Source organism: Crocodylus porosus, unplaced genomic scaffold (assembly GCF_001723895.1).
Source record: "Crocodylus porosus isolate Cpor-Errol unplaced genomic scaffold, CroPor_comp1, whole genome shotgun sequence".
Taxonomy (NCBI): domain Eukaryota; kingdom Metazoa; phylum Chordata; order Crocodylia; family Crocodylidae; genus Crocodylus; species Crocodylus porosus.
The window spans coordinates 12,878,441-12,896,012 of NW_017728886.1; the positions used below are offsets into that span (position 1 = coordinate 12,878,441).

Sequence of the window (17,572 nt, forward strand, 5' to 3'; positions counted from 1 at the left end):
AACTGCATAACCCATATTGATTCCACCTCAGGCCTTTTGAATGTCTGTACCTGGCCTAGGTGGTGGGGGAGCAGATAATAGCCTGTAGCTACCCCAGGATAGGCTGAGAACAGGTAACACATACATGGGGTATAACTTACACAACTGTGTTTGTATCTTGAATTTTTCTAGGGCAATTTTACACTAAATTGAAGTGTTTTCCAGTAGTTTAGAGCTATACATGTGTTTACTCCTTTTTATATGAGTGTAAAGGCTGATGACTGCTATTTAATGTGGTTTTGTTTTCAAACCCTTAATCACTGAATAAAGGGGAACAGACACTGGGGACTAGCAGAAAAGTGAAGGAGGAATGAGAAGGGAAGCTTGGATCAACTGCAGAATCTTAAGTGATGAAAGGCATCTATTCTTCATCTACTTCCAGAGCACTTATAATGGAAGTGACCTTTTAAGCCAGTATGATACTATTTTTACTCGCCTACCACACATGCCTTTTCCTCAAAAATTAGTCCTCCAAAACTGGAGTGTGTGTCTTAAGCAGGGAAGCTGATTTTTCTTCACTGGACTAGAAGCAGGGAGACACTGCTGCAGGATGGCTGCTGTGATTTTCCTCCTGCCAGAGCTACAATGTGAACCTTTTCACAGCCACAGCCAGTATAGTCAGGATTTCCTGCAGTCAGCAATCAGCCATGACTGGAAAAGTCTTTTTTTTCTTCATTCTGCATCTGAAAACAAGGTGCATGTCTTATTTGGGAGCATACAAGATATGCAAGATATTTTGATATACAAGAAAATACAGTATTGTGGTTTGGTTAGCTTTTGTAGATCAGCTCATGCTCTTGCTAAGTATCTGGGCAATGCACCCAAGGAGTTGAGTCTACATACATGACGGCTTCTTAGGACTGTTTGATTAGCTAACTCATGCACTCAGGGTTTGACTTGTGTTTCCGAGTCTGACAGGTGTTGGGGTTTTAATAGCTGAACCTTTTGTTGAGTTTTGAGTATTGCAGGTGCAGTCATCTGAACATCATGGGTGCATTCCTCCAGGAGGTTTTCCCTTTCACTTCTTGTTTTTATTAATCTCTGTTGTGCTTTGGCCCCAATGCCATTTACCCTTTGTATTTTTAAATGCAATTTCCAAAGACACTGTAAGTGGGGACAATTTAACAGTGCACAGAGAAGAATAATTCAGTACATCCAGGAGCTGTGCCTTGATGTTCATTTTGGTGCCAAAATTCTCGCACTAAATAACTGCAAGCTGTGAAATAGCTGAGAGATGGAAAAGCATTGTGGGGATTAGCATGTGAATGAGGACACACTTTGGTTCCATATCTCTATATTCTGTATCACTACAACAAGAGCCTCTAAACTGGAGCTGGGCTTACCCACAAGGTAGGTTTATAAGAGTGCCCTGCATACATGTTTAACACTGTTGGGTCTTCTCATCACTTGAATGTAGTGGCCTGAACCATGCACCGGCACCAGCATTTCCTTCCAGTGCCTCACTGTTCCACAGCTATTTAATATCAGAGCTCTGTGAAGCAAAATGTGAGGTTTGGGCAAGAGAGACTGGGGCCTTGGGGTATCACAGCAATATAAAATGAATAGCAACCACCATAAAGTTCTGCCAAAAGAGAGGCCGGGGAGAGAGAAGCAGAAGCCAGTAATAAATTTAAGCCCTTTTACTTTTATGCCAGCTTTAATTTTTAAAGAATAACGAGGGAAAACACCCTCATAGTGAAAACCAAGGCAAGCATTATGATGTTACTGAATGTTAGGACCCTTTCTCGTGGCTTTTTTAATGTGCAAATTGAGATTAAAGTAAGCAGACTTAGAACCCAGTGGAAATGTGGCTATTGGCAAGTCCCTAAACTGAGGAGAGGAATTCAGGATGTGTCTAGAGAAAAAGAGCTGGAACCAAGCAAAGGAATGAATAGCAAGAAATTCTCTGGGTAGTGGACTAGCTGTTCAGGAGATTTGGTGCTGTGTGGGGTTGTCAGGTACAAATAAACCCTCCTCCCTCCCCAGCCAAGGCCTGACTTCAGTTCTGAGGTCGTTTCTGCAGATTTGCCCACCCCACTGACTAAGGCGTCTTTATTTTACTTGCACCCTCTCTGCTCCATGACACTATTTCCAATGGTCTGGGTCTAGGAAGCAGATTCAGTCCGCTATCCCTACATTTACCTAGTTCCTTACCTTGGCAGTGGCCTTGAGGGGCTGATGACTACATGCTGCTAGGGTAGTGCTGGCAGGGTGGACATCACTGCAGAGCTATCTCTAATGGTTTCCCTTCCCCTACATAGGTGTTAGTGCCTGCAAAGACCAGGTGTTGCCTAGCAGTTTGGATACTGCTCGAATAGGATTTCATCTATAACTCACTAAAGAGCACTTAGCTGATATACTTTGCTGAACAGTTAAAAGTATAAGGCTGTGATGTAACTTAAGACATATATAAAGCCTCATAGATAATTGTTTAATTATCATTTATTTTTTGTGTTAGGTGCTGTACAAATACAGAACAAAAAGATCGCCCTTGTTCTTGACAATTTAAAACCTAAGAATTACCATCTAATGGCAAAACAAAAGTTATTCACCAATGTAATGGAAGTGTTGAAAGTACGATAGACAAAGGATCACTAGGAGACAGGTCATGTAACCACCTTAAAGGCAGGTTAGATTTAAGAAAATGTAAGAATCATTTAAATAAGTTCAAGGTAATTTTAAGATAAATTCTGTTGTTATTCTTATTTACTTAATTTAACAGTTATATGATATGTCTAAATCATTATAATTTGATGAGAAAAATGTTTTTTTTTCCCAAAATGATTTAAAAAAATGCTTTTCTGGGGAGGTTTCCCTCATTTATAATTGCAAATGTTATGACAATGGTTACAGATATCTTCTGTTTATTGAAACAATATTCAGTATCTTAACATCTTAGGGTAAATGATGTTTTGATAGCCATTTTGAGGACACTTTATATTTAAATTTGAAAATACTGTATCTAAAAATAATCACAAAAATTAAACATAAAACAAAAATGTGCATTGCAAACCCTCAACAACAAAACAGTTTCAAAATGTAAACATTTCATTTTTCCACTAACAGATTGATTAGATTAACTAAATTTGTTGGTGCATACAAGCTTTCTCAAAGAATGAAATTTAGCTAACAAGGGTGTGTCATGCAGTTTTGCTTCCTGCTGGCAACCAGGATGCTGTATCTTTAAAGGGTGAGGGCCAAAGGCAAAATGCTTATTTGAGTTTTTTTTGCTTCTTGATGAGGTACAGAGACAGCCTCGAGGGCTTTGCTTCTATTGGGAAGTCTAAAAAATCCTTACTGTTTTCACTGGTTCATCAGCAAAAGCAGCCATTCTATTGATGGGGGATTGACTGCTGCTGCTGTTTTAACCCACAGTGGGCATGTCTACGTGTGCAGTTATGGTGCATGAATAAATCGTGGAGCTTATTGTTTCGGAGTTTATTGCTCCTGCGCATCCTGTTTGAATGTGCGCCTGGAAGCAGTTACCTCCAGAGCAATAGTCTCCAGAGTTTATTCATGCACGGCACATGGAGCTGAGTTGGAGCAGCCCCATCTGGTAGGGGTCTGGGGGGTCAGCCTGCCAGCTTGGGGCTACTTCCTCCAGCTCAGCTTGTTGTGGAGGGGCTGACTGGGGCATGAGGATACTTCATTGTGGGTATAGCCATCAGGCAGCCCTTGCACTGAAACACCCTCGTGCCCCAGCCAGCCCCTCCAGCATCTACATGTCCACTGCTGCAGAGTTTTAACTTCTCAGCAGGATAGTACTATCCTGCTGTAGAGTAAAGTAATCTACTCCAGCCTAATAGGGGTGCACGTGTAGATACTGAGACGTTTACTGTCAAGCTAATTAGTCAACTGTGCAGTAAATGTCTCATGTAGATGTGCCCAGTGTTGGGTAGCTGTATTGAGAATAGGTCTAATCAGTAATGCAGTGATGGCCGAAAGGGAACCTTTCCCAAGTGTAGATGGAGCTGGAGGTGCATTTCATAAAGTCTTCTTATGACCTACAAAGAAATGTCAGGTCTTGATTCCCTCTTTGGGGTGTAGGGCCTTGCTTACAGCTCAGGTATCAGTCTTGTGAGAGAGTCTCTAGAGATTTTGAAAAACGGAAAAGAAGGAAATGAGGACCTGAAAGTTGTAATGCAATACAGCGCTGAGATGAAAATGTAAATGGCACAGCATTGCCTCTGAGGACAAATGGTGACAAACTTGGGGGGAAAAAGCTGTGTGGTATTTTCATGACTGTGATACAAGCTTTCATGTGGTGTTTGTTATAGTGAGTGACATGCTCCAGAGTTAGACCAAAGGAAGCTATTAGAGGTACCTAGGTAAGGAGAGTTTCAGTACAGGAGGGAATCTGATAGTGCTGGAGAAAGAGAGTCCATCACCACAAATATTTAGTTTGGACTGAAAAGAGAGCCATTGAAGGGAACAAACACATAGGGGCTTGTCTACCTGTGATAGTTCCCGTGACTAGCTAAGGTCCACTTTCGCCCGTTTTCATGATTTCTGCAAAACCATGATTTGAGTAGGTCCCTACTCATTGGCCACCAGTCCTTAGTGTGGAAGGACTTACAGATACCAAGGGTACTTGGGCGCTCTCACTAACATAGCAGGAAAATGGGGAAGCTGCTGGCCAGAGATCCAGTCAAAAGGTAGATGTCGATAAGTGTAAAGCAATGCACTTGAACAAAACTAACCCAAACTGTATTTACATTATGTTGGGCTCAATATTGGCTGCGATCACGCAGGAGAGACTCGGGGACTCATTGTGGACAGTTCACTAAAAACATCAGCTCAGTGCTCAGCAGCCATCAAAAAGGCAAACAAAATGTTTTAGACGGGAGTTGTAAGCAAAACAGAAAATATCATTACGCCCCTTTATAAATCCATGGTGCATCCATACAGTGATACCGTGCCCATTTCTGGTCTCCTCACCTTAAAAAGAGTATAGAAGACTTTAAAAAGGTACAGAGAAGGGCAGCAAGGATGATCAGTGGTATGGAGGGGATTCCACGTGAGGAGCAACTGAAGAGGCTAGGCCCATTCAGTTTAGAAAAGAGACATTTGAGGGGGGACATGACAAGCATTCACAAAATACTGAATGGTGAAGAGAAAGTAAATAGGGATTTATTATTTACTCTCTCAGTACAAGAACTAGGGGTCATAAAATGAAACTAGTAGTAGTAAGTTAATAGAGTTTAACTTACTAGTTAATAGTATACTATAATATACTATAATACTATAGTTAATAGAGGTTTTTCACACAATGTGTAATTAAAGTGTGGAACATATTGCCACAAGATGTTGTGCAAGCTGACAGTTCAACCAAATTCAAAAAGAAATTGGTCAAATGCTTGGAGGAAAGAGGCATCAGTAGCTATTTAGCATGGGAAGTAGGTGTACTGGCTGTACAGCTAACTCCCTACTCGGAACTTCCTAAATCTTAAATGCTGGAGGCTGCAAGTGATAGAGGAACAGCGGAAAAGACCCTGTTTGCTCTCCCTTCCAGCATCCACTCTCTGCCGCTGTGTGACACGAGGTATTGGGCAAGATGGACCTATGGTCCTACACAGTAAATGGCAGTTCTTTATGGTCTTATAAATTGCATGGGATTTTGGGGGCAATTCAAGCCTGTCACCTAAGGCAGGATACTCCTGGAAGATGCAGCCAACCCACCAACTGTGACAACAGCTTTTTTCAGTAAAATGCATCATTCTAGCAAGGCAATGAACAGTGCATTTCCATGTTATCCTGGAGCTCACGCCTCAAAACTTTGAAGGCACGTTCATTATGAGCTGCAGAATGATGTGGGAGCAACTGGCATGTAATTTTTTTCCCCTTATAGAAGGAGTTAAAGGCCAGCTGCCTCATTAATGGGATTTGAATTATTCAAGTGTCCTCTTAAGCTCTTCAACCTTGTCATTTGCAGGTGTTTGTGTCTTATAGGAGGCTTCCCACAAGTTAAAAAGGAATTGGGGACATGCTGGTTCTATATTGTATCACCCTAACAATTTACCAAGAAAAATTATAGTAATTTCTTTTAAAAGGTGCAAGGGTCTTTTTGGTGATATCTTTTATTGGACCAACTGTTGAGTTGGAAGAGATGTTAGGCATGCTTTGGCCTCAAAAGGTTAGTATGGGTATGAGGTTCAGAGAAATGAAGGGCCTCTGAGGTTACGAAATACATTTGTTTGATTTGATCCATGAACATTATTTCCTTATTGTACCCAACTGTTCTAGCACACTTGAGTTGTAAAACTCAGCTTGCTTTTCAAAGGAGGACAAGTATCATTACTCCAATTATTCACGTGGGGGAAACTAAGGTACAGAAGGTGAGTCAGTGACACTGCAGTGGGCCTAGCCCTGATCCTGCAAAGATTTACAGACCCCCTTAATTTCAAGTGCACAGGTCACCTCAAGGGAGTTCAGGTGGAATATGTTTGCTTGCAGTTCACTTGTGTGGGATTCAGGCCAGATACTGATCCACACAAACTTATCCACTTGAAGGGTAAACCAGCACCTTAGGCATCACAAACAGGGTGTGAAGAGAACAAAGAAGCATTTCAGGATATGGCTTCATAATTCACACTTAATTTGCCAGTCTCCAGTACTAAGAATCTGGCATCTCTTCCAGTCAGTGGAGAGAATGAAAGAGGGGTGGGTGTGTTTGAAAGACTTTTGAAGATTCGCATATCTGCCTGCATATAACATTTTATGTGTTAACACATCCAATCACTTACAATCCTGAATGGGCTGGAAAGGCAGAGTCTTCTTTGTGCTTAACATTATAATATCATAGCAGAGAGGCGATCGGCCGTTCCAGTCTGAAGTCAGGCAGAAGGCAGGGCGTGGAGAGTATGCCCTGAGAAACTAATTGGTTCACAGAGGCATGAGCTTTTGTAGGCAGAATATTTACAATATATATAATATTGAAAGGGAATTTGTACTGTATAATATCACAGAGGTCATAGGAAAGTAGGGCTGGGAGGAACCTCATGAGGCCATCTAGTCCAGTCCCTTGCTCAAGGGGGCTGGATACTTAAGTATTTCATTCTCTACAGTGATTTGCTACAGTGCCATCATTCTCCCTAATGTTCTCCTTAACCATTTACCAGTAAAACCAAAGTTGTTTTGGGTGGAGGGAAGAAACATGAAAATAAAATGGGCTGTGCAGATGTATTGCTCACTTTAAGCAGGCGAGCAAGTCACTCACTTCTGCTGACTAGGAAAAAAAAACCCTCTCAATTTGTTAATGTTCAACTGTGGGACAAAGAACTGGGATGAGGAATGCAAAAACACTGTCGCTGCCTGAAACTCAGCAGTATGAAACTCTTTTCTTTATTATAAATAACACTGTTCTGAGACTTCAGTGGCACGTTTCTTTATTTCTGAAATAAAGATGCAACAAAGAATGTGTGGGGTTGTCAACTTTGTGAACAGTCAACTTAAGTTTGGTCCTCGACGGAGGGATGGATGAGAAGTGCATCAGGTGTTCACTCTTCTGTAACTGGTTACTACAGCAGTGCCAAGGACTCAAGGGAAGTTGACTGGTCTAGCTATAGCAGAATAGCTATACCACTATGGCTATTTTAGTTTAACTCCCCTATATGGACGCTATTCTGGAATAAGGTCACTTATAAAGTCATTTTTAGGAAATTATGCCAGCATAGCTATAGGGGGATAATTATTTGACTCTGCTGACTAATTTCCCCATGTAGACGAGTGCTAAGATCAAGTCTGACTGTAGCCTAATACAGCGAGGGGAGATTCAGCATGAGCGCTAATCTGAACACCGCAGTCAGTAGTGCAGAGAACACAGCTCCCTGTCAGTGCCTCTGAAGTCGTGCTCCACACTATCCCAGGCGTGCTGGAGTAATCACTGCGCTCGTTACCCAGAGTGGAGCATCATTTGAAACAATTTGTTGCAAATCAGTTCTCAGGCTGGTGTTCCAGTTAAATGAGTGCCTCATTTAAACTCCATGATAAATAAGGGGCTTCTACTGTGCTTATAGAGAGGAGGAGAAAACAGGCCAGTTCTCTCCAGAGGATGCAAGGGATATTTTGCCTTTGTAAAACATCTTATTCTGTTAATCATGTTTTGTTTATTTATTGATTGTGCTTATTGCAGTCATGCCAAGGAGCTACTTGTGTATGAGCCCCATTTTGCTAGACAATGGTTGTATTCTCTTGCTTTAATGTTTCTAATTCTTTTGATCCTGTTGTTTTGCAGTTGGTTTGTCCCTTCTGAAGAAAGACATTTCCATACCTGAAGCAAGTAGCTTCATAATCTGTTGTGCTAACCATTTGGTTTCAGATCTGTGTGTTTTAGACAACGATTTTAGGGGTGCCAAAGGGGGGGTTATCATATTAGCTCCACATTACTTCATTTTTGATAAGGAGTAGCAGGCGAAAGAAAGAAGTTAAAAAAAAAAAAAAAAGAGGCCTCTATATTCACCAAAATCAAATGAATCTCTGATTCACACTGCAATATAGTCTGTCACAGGCTATCCAGTTTGCAGCACATGTCCCACAGCACAAGTGCAGAGAGGCACCGTAATGGTCTTAGCACAAGAAAGGAAGGTAGAATTAGTAAATTTGAATCCCAGTTCTTCTGCAGCTTATGGCAAGTCACGTAACTTCCGTACCTCATTTTTCCCCCTGACCGACAGGCATAAACATGAAGAATAGATTATTAGATAGGTCTGTAAGCAAATTATTGCCACAAGACTTCATGTTGGGGCAAAAAACAACATGCATGTAGATCTTGGATATATATCTAGTTCTGACATAAGAAAGGTCAGTTTTGGAAGAGGAATTGCTTCTTGCTATTTGTCTTTGCAGTGTCTAGTACAATGGGACCCAAATCTTGTAGCGAGCCTGGAAGCAATACCAGGATACAAATATAAACAGTGCTGAAGGTAGAGATGTCCACTTGCACAAGGGTTAATTCTAAATGGTAAAGCTATCTTATGCCTGTCAGACAGCACAACTGATCGATCTGGTTATTTAGGAATGTTATATTAACATTATGGGTTCCTTAATAGTAAGGACACACAATTTCATAGCACTTTACATCCTCAAAGCACACAGCAAACATTAACTAATGTGAGCTTTCTGCTTCTGCCTGCATACTGCAATCCAGGGAGCTAGTTTACATGACTCTGATAATGCTGACACTAAAATGTTAGTTTCCTATTAAGAGCAGCTGAAACATAACAGGAGCTTGTTTTATTTATACAGTGGATGATACAGAACAGATGTTCAGTATTATTGTATACAGATGCTTTCATGCTACTGTGTTGGTTTAGTTTTTGAACGTGTCAGCATTTTTATATCAAAAAGGCCTTTCGTAGAAGCATGGTGGTCAGGTATTTTTAGCGTTTACTAAAATGTGTGCATCAGGGATAAACAGCTTAGCTAGAGTAAACAGTATCTCTTTTCAAAGGGATACTGAGAAGGAAGCATGAATTTAGTTAGCACAATTTGACGCTATCACCTTAGAAGGTTTTTTTCTCAAACACTGCAATTAATCTAATCACATTTAAGTTTATGACCCACACGTTGAGCTATTATATCTCAAAGCTACTAAAGGCTGATCTTTAGATCACCAGTTGCACGTGACATCAGGTGGGATTAACCAAACATGCAAAGGCAGGGGGGTTACATTTTGCTCTGAAAGTACACTCGTGTAAAGACAATCCTGAACAGGCCTGTGTGAATAACTGACTTTTTAGTGTAGCTGCTGAACTACAATATGTGTGTGTCTGTGTGTATAATATCTATCTACCTAATCAGCTTGGATGGATTGGATTTAATTTTTGTTTCAATTGAAAAGTGTTACTCAGCATTCTGTCTGACCTGAAACAACATGTTTTGTGTCAGGTATTTGTAAGAAAATCAGGGGAGATTGATTCACAATGCTGGTGGATGAGTAGGTGTTGTCATTACACTGTGCCCAGTGCCCAGTCTCATGCAACCTGGGACAGTTTCAGAGTCTTTCTCTGTTTGCTGGATTTGAACCCATACCTTCCCCAACCCTCCTCCAGGCCATTGGGTATTCTGAGGTAGGTCTCAACCCTCTTGCTGGTACTATTGCACTTTGTATAAACATTCACTGGAGGGGGACCAAAAAGTTAGGTCCCCCACTGTTAGGTGAGTGTTTTAGCCACCAAGTTAGCGAATCAGTCTCTCTTCTCCAGTAACTAACTATATTTAGGTTTGTTATACTTTGTGGACCATCTGTAGTAGGAGGGATGGTGGGAGATTCATCAGGGCATACAGTATTCTGGTGATGGAAACTTGGGCTCAAAATCCTGCCCCAGGAAAAGTTTTATTATTTCTATGAAGTATCAAAAGGAGAGTTTGAGAGCTCCTTGCCTCAGATACTTTATAGTATGGCATCGTCCTCAGAGAAGTGGATTTAAAGCCTCAGAGACAGAAGGGAGTTTAACTGGAGTTTCCAACATCCTGGGTACAATGCTCTCATCCCTGAGTGGATTGCATAGCACCATCAGCTCCACCCCCTCTGACACACCTGTGGATCTGGCCCTGAACACTTTTTCTGGATGAAACTAGCTGGCAAACGAAACCTGAATTTGGAAATAATTTGGTGATGACAAGAACTCCGTTTTCCTGCAAATTTACTGTTGGCCAAAACCCCCCCAATAACTTGAATCCTTAGCATCTTGGAGTGTAGCATCAAGATAGCATGGAAGTATTTCTTGTGCACCTGACTTTACACAAGAAATGCACACGTCACCATCCTCCCTCCTTATCCGAGGGATGTGCCAGATAGAACAGGGATCTTACTATTTTTCATCACAGGATTACCTTTTTATATAACTGACTACACTAACTGTTCAAACTTCACAAAGAAGAAGAGTTTTCTTGGGTTACAAATAATGTTTCCATATTCCTCTGAAAGTAACAAAACTGGGGTTGTTAACCATTACAGACTTGCACTCTATATCCCCCGGAATTTGCTTGAAGTTTTAGACCATATTTCTGAAACTAAGTGCAACAAGGAGCGTGACAATGGCACTTCTGCTAAGCATCAAGCATCTTCAGTTAAATGGTTATTTTTTTTGTAGTGTGATAGTACATAGGGACCTCATTCAGGAATCAAAGCACTAAGACAGTCTGGTGATAAGGCTTGCAAATCCCGCACAGCATAAAGGGAGATGGGACTGCATATAGCAGCCAACACAAGGATTGTTTCTGGCTCCACCAGCTCTAACAGTTATGAAGACAGTGGGTCAGGAAGGGAAAGAAAGTGCAGACTGAGGCATGAACAGCCCCTCAGGTGTATAGACTTTGCTAGACAGCTCCCAGTGGTGAGAAGGCTTGTGGCCCAGGCCTATATTGAGGCCAAGATGTCAGTGAGACACCTACTGCAGGTGGTACGGATGGACCAGAAAAGCCAAACAGAGAGTTAGTGTCCATGCGCATTGGCAAATTGAGGTAGGAAGTGATCCAGAGACATGGCTTGAGGATCACTGTGGCCTAACAGACTGATTTCCATAACTGTGAGGACCTGAATCAACACTCAGTGGAGCAGACCAAGCCTGAGTCCCTTCCCCTCAGCTCACATTTGGCTGCTATGGGGAAATGATGCAATGACATACCTAACTGGGGTGCAGAGTTGGCTGTCTGGGCCAGACCCCAAAGGGGCTAACATCTGTCATGTACAGATAATCATCTAGGGTTTCTTGTAAACATCTATATAGATGGCCAAAGCCTAAAGATGGGAGAGACTCCATGGTCACCCTCCACTACACTGTGGGGCTTCTTCCTGGCAACAGGTTGCTTTCAAGGTATCCGTTATGAAATGAGAAATGTCTCTTATTACTTTTCTGACTGTTGTGGACCTTACTGCCATGGTGTAGACTTGTCCATGACTGGGGTGCTTGCTATGAAGCCAAATCAAAAGGGGTCATTAAAAGAAGCAAGCAAAAAGGGTAAAACATTAACACTGATACAAGTTATGGAGGAAGCAATGGGGATGTTACCTCTCGCATTTCACTGAGGTTAGAGTGGTTGACTTCCTAGATCATAGGGTCTTGTAAGCTTATAGATACCAACCTGCCAAAAGGGGGAGAGAGCTGAGATGGTTGTCAACAGTGTGAAAAGTCTGTCCCGTGCCACTGCAAACATGGGCTACAAATACGGCTCTCAAGAAAAGAAATCTGCAGTAAGGGTCCAAGCTCCCAGGGACTAGTTGGAGGAGAGTCTGAGAAAAACAGGCCTAAAAACAGAGCGCCATTTTTAGAACAGCAGTCATAGGTCGGTGGGGGAAGCCTAGGGCCTATCAGATGGATGTGGTCCCAGAAGGACTATGTGTGCATATCTGAGGCAGAGCATGCCTTGTGGGTCCATGGTGGCAGCTAACGATCATGAAATATTGGGGGCATTATTATCATTGCCTTTACTCTGCCCAAGGCAAATAAGAACCTTTTCAAGGAAAGCTTGTCAGGTCCCATGCTTTTCACACGCTGCATTTCACCTTAGAGCAGCATCTCCTCTCTGTGAAACAGAAAATACCCTGTTCTCTTCAGAACTTAGGTTTCTTATTCCAAAAGAAAAGGCAGATTGTACTAGGGCTTCAGGACTCCATGTGGACATGCAAAATTTCCTCGGGGGCTCTCATTATCCCCAACACGATGAGAGTCAAAATGCTGAGGGCTTGACTTCTGTCAGTGTGAGATCAAAATCAAGCCTTGGAAGTGTGTCTGGAAAATGATAAAGTGATCAGTAGAGGGAGATGTGGGAGTCTTGGAGGCAAGGATCCTGCTGCCTCAGGAGGGCATTAAAGGCTAAGCTGCCTGTTGAATTATTTGCAAGTATAGGCCTGTTTTAAGGTTGTTTTGAACTTAAGTCATTGACACAGCTGAATAAAAGACAACGTTGGCTAAGGAACAAGTTGGAAAAAGAACCTATCTCTTTATAAGGGTGGCCTAGCTCACTGACACAGTGATTTAAAATAGGACCATTTATCCACCTGCTTCTGTACATGAACAGAACACCAGCTGTGGACCCAGTAGACTCGGGGTGTCAAACATATAGCCTGTGGGCTAGATTCAGCTTGTCAAACCATCCCACTAGGCTCACTGGTACCCCAGCAGGCTACTGGAAGATGGGGGACAGGGCTAGGGGGGCATGGCTTGCTGCTGAATTCAGGGTCCCTGGGCCCTAATGGACATGGCCATCAGCAGCCATGCAAATACAGCTATTTCTTGCCCTGCCACCACCCAAATGTGGACCTGTGCTGCTGCTCGAACGTTGACCCCCTGTCGCTGCCACTGGGTGCACCACAGCTGTCCCTGGCCCCACAGATCCAGCTCGGAAGAGCCCCCACAGTTTAGATCTGGCCAAGAGCCCAGGGCAAGATTAACACCTCTGCAGGAGAGAAAATTCTGTTTAAAGAGTCACTCACCAGAAGCTAACCTTCATAAGAACAAAGCCGTTATGGTAAAGACATCCTAAACTTCACTTAGCTGGTCACTGGAGAAACTCTTATTGTAGATAGCAGCCACAGATGACAAGGCCATAATTCCCCAGTTCTCTCTTGTAGCCATAAATTTTCCTTGGTGCAGAGTACACATTGTATCAGTAAATGACTATCAGATTTTTAATGATTTGCAGGAAAAAAATGTAATGTTTGATGGCGATTTTGCATTTCTTGCTTCTCTGAATAAGGAAAATATCTGAGCCAAAGATACTTGTATATTACCCAGATCTATGCTGTATTCTAGTAGAAATGAACCACTATCAACCAAACACCAACTGCTATATGAGAGAACAAGCAGGAAAACAAAACCATCCAAATAAAGCTAAAGGGCTGTCTGCTCACTAGGGGCTCATAATATACGTTTTCCACTCATGTCAATGAAAATAGGACCAGACTCAGATAGCGAAACTCTGACACCGTCTTGTTTAACCTCTCAAGACATTTTGTATGGATCTGTCACTGTTGTGTTGGTTGTTTAATCTTGCACATGGCACACTGTAGCTAATGTCATAAATTTGAGTTTGTTTATTCATGGTGTGTTCATCTGTCTATATCGAGTGCTTATTCTGAGAGCTCATTTAATAACATAGGGTCTTGTTACAGACCACAAAGAGATACTCAGTGAAAATATTTTCAAACATTTTGGCAGTAAATGCCCATATTCAATCATATCCATAAAAGTGTCCAGTTGATTCTGCTTTCCATACTTGTTATTAAGCAACACTGCTTCAAATGCATTAAGTTTGGGTTCACTTTGGGTGAGAGCATCCTCAATATTCACCAAGCCTGGCTAAAGCTCTTTCCTAAATATTCTTGAATCTGATTTATCTTGTACACAATAAACTGTTGCCAGGATTTTGAGTGTAAAATTGCAAAAAGGGAGGAAATTTTCTAATGTGTTGCACTGTTTATGCTAGATTTAGGACTGGAAAAAATGTTCCAAGTGAACAGTTCATTTGTCAAAACTGCAGTTTGAGTGGTTCAGAATTTACCGTGAACTCTGACTTTGGCAAACAGCTTGAGTCAAGAAAAAGAAAGGAAAACACATTTCAAAAAGTTGAAATGTTCTGAAACTGGACTTCTCTCAAAACAATGGCTCTTGTTTGGTTAAATTTGCTTTTAAAAACAGAGAAACACATATAAGAGAGCCACTTCTGTTTCATTTTCATGTTTTATCTTTTTAACATTAAATTTAACTAAATTACAAAATGCTTTATTTTGGACTGATTGACATATTTCATTCAATCCATTTTTTTTTCAGTTTACCAAGAAAACCTAAATATTTCATTTGGCTCAAACCAAAACAATTTTCCTCTCTGATCTTATATCTCAGCCATTAAACCAGTTGCTCTCAACCTTTCTGGACTCAAAGCACCCTTTGTTACACTTGAGGCACCTCTTGGAAAATGCCAGCTCTTAGCTCGTTTCTTCATTTTTGAATACAGAAAAATACGAGAGAAATTCTTCCTTTAGCGTGCCTTTTATGAGAACGGAAGACCACTAGGCTGTGATACAGTGGCCACACTGAAGTTAGGAAATCAAGGGAAGGGGGATATGAGTAGAGGTTGGGGGAGTTGCCAGCTGTTTGTTTTCAGTCTTTTTTTTTTTGAGCACAGAAAAATAATGGAGCAATTCTTTTGTTGCAAAGAACTAAGAAAGCGCACAACACATCATTATGTTTTTACATGACGGATTCCTATTTGAAATCTCTGGGTTTATCTTGGGAATCGTGTGTAGGTGTCTGTACACTTAATGGTGTTAATGCTTAGTGGTACCTCATGACACCCGTACAAGGATCTCGGGGCACCCCAAGGAGCCAAGGCACCATCACTGCACTAAACCAAAAAATGAGTTCTTCACACAGCTGAAGCTTATTGCGTGTCACCTACCCTGCTCTCACTTAATTCCAGGGACCATTCCTTGTGGCTTGAACAGAACAGGTTCATGGCGTATACGTGACTTTTAAGCTCTTCTAGGGAACAACTTGTTATCTCTACTCTGTCAGTAATTCTCTCTCGCTCCCAGCAATGGGCTTGCGGTTGCCCGCTGGTCCAGGTAAGGTGCAAGAAGCAAGGCTTGTGAAGTGAGTAATAGCTCTTATTGGACCAACCTTAGGATTTTTCCAATGAAAGATAGTAGCTTGCCCTACAAATGTTGCTACTCACTTTAAGAGTGGCAAATAGGGTAGTAAAATTTGGTCTCAAATCCTTTACTGGTGGAGTGTTAAATGCCAGTTCCACTGATGTCAGCAGTGAAAGTGCCGGTGAGCACACTGGGATCGTGAGCTCACCCAGTGAGTAGTAACTTCACTCTGGGAGCAAGTCCAGCGGGACCCATGGTTCTCAGCAGGACGTCTCAAGGAGCCAGGTTCATTGTGTGAATTTGTTGTCCGGTGTGATATAATGGACACACAAGATGCATTAGTTCAGCATAGGGCATTTCCCGACTAGCAAAGCTTGGCTTTTGACTGCCTTAGTTAGGTTGGTTTAATTCTCTGGTTATGCTTAAATAAGATGTTTTACTCATTCTGTTCCATTTGACCAAAAACTAGGACCCAGACAGAGTGAAGGAAAATGTTCTTGTTTTTAGGAGCTCTTAGTTTTTAGCAAGTCTGAAGGTTTCCCTTTTTAAAGCCACTCATCTTACCCCCCAAATCATTTTTATGTCTCTTGGTTCTGTTCTGGGGTGTTCCCTGGTTTTGGGAACATTACAGCTTTGTTAGAGGAGGCATCAGGAATGGGTCTGTACCTCTGCGAGAGTCCCAGAAAGCATGTGGCAGTTAAACTGTGCACTCCTTAAAGAGCTGTACAGCATGCGAGAGGCAGGCCTGTGTGCCAGTGGCACCACTAGCAGGTGTATCTCATAAAGGACTCCCAAACCGTGCTGCTGAGGTCACTCATTGGCTGTTGCTAAACAGTGGCACTTTCGGTCTGTGTGATTTGCTCTGAATATTAAAATAAAAAAAGAAGGTCCTGATTCTGCAGAGTTCATTGAGCCGAGAATCTCGTTGCCGTCAGGTCTCAGGGAGGCAGCCTGAGACGGCTCCTGCTTTTCCATGGCCCAGGGTTAGTTCTGTTGCTTTGCAGCAGCCCAACCCTGCTTTATTGTGCAGCGTTCATGTGCGTTTGAACCCAATGTAGGGAAAGAAAATCCTCGGAAAATAAAGGAAAACGCAGTGCCATCCCCTCTGCGGCTCTCCCGAGCTCTCCTGTGCCGCCTTGATGACTGCGAGACACTTGCTGTAGTAAGCTAACCTTCAGGTAATTAGAAATCCTGGTTAATTTACTGCAGCTTCCAATAATTAATTTCTTGAGGGAGGAGGGAAACCAGTTTAAATCAACTTTTCTTCCCCTCCGCCCCCTCCGCAACCTCCCAGATAAATTCAGACACATGCCAGCTCCCTCCCTGCCCCCCTTCTCCTTTTACTCCCCTCCTTTTAATGCACTCTCAGAACTAATTGAATCTGAAACAGTGATTATTTTCCCGAGATAAGGATCGCATGCGGTTCGCTCAGACGAGTTTATTCCCCTTCATCAGCATTTCCCACCCCCCCTTCCTGCCTCCCCTTTGCTTTTTTTGGGAGGGAAGCGAAAGACTCTCTGGATTTTTCTCCCCCCCCACCCCCAGCAGCATTGATTTGCTGCCGTATTTAAACCCCGAGTCCAGTGTGCAGGTACAGAAGTGCGACGTGCGTAAGATGGCACGGGCCGGGAGCGGGGGGTGGCCGGGCCGGGCCGGGGCGAGGCGCGGGGTGATCCGTCACAGCCCGCGGAGGGTGACAAGATGTTGGCTGCCTCCGGCTTGATTTCCTGAGGCGAGGAGCGGCGGAAGCAGGCTGGGGAGGGGGAGCGTGGATCTCCCCGGCAGGGGTGGGAGCTCTCTCCGTCTCCATCTCTCTGTGTGTGTGTGGCTCCCTCCTGCCACCACGATGTCAGTGATGATTTCAGCTCACCAGAAGGTGACCACCACCACCTCCTCCTCCTTCTCCTCCGCCTCCGCGGCGCTCAGTAAGCTGGTAGGTGC

The 17,572-nt window shown here is 42.7% G+C and overlaps 1 protein-coding gene across 2 annotated transcripts in view; it reads left to right on the top strand.

Annotated features, from left to right (window-relative positions):
• DPP6 (dipeptidyl peptidase like 6) overlaps nucleotides 1-17,572 on the top strand; it is a 731,733-nt gene that overhangs the window by 29,019 nt on the left and 685,142 nt on the right. The window contains exon 1 of one of the 2 annotated variants that reach the window (XM_019530482.1): nucleotides 17,453-17,564. The exons of the other annotated variant lie outside the window; for it this stretch is intronic. Within the exon in view, the coding sequence (XP_019386027.1) occupies nucleotides 17,478-17,564 (87 nt within the window). The 5' untranslated portion in view covers nucleotides 17,453-17,477. Of the gene's footprint in view, nucleotides 1-17,452; nucleotides 17,565-17,572 lie in introns of those variants that run through there. 2 annotated transcript variants of the gene reach the window in all.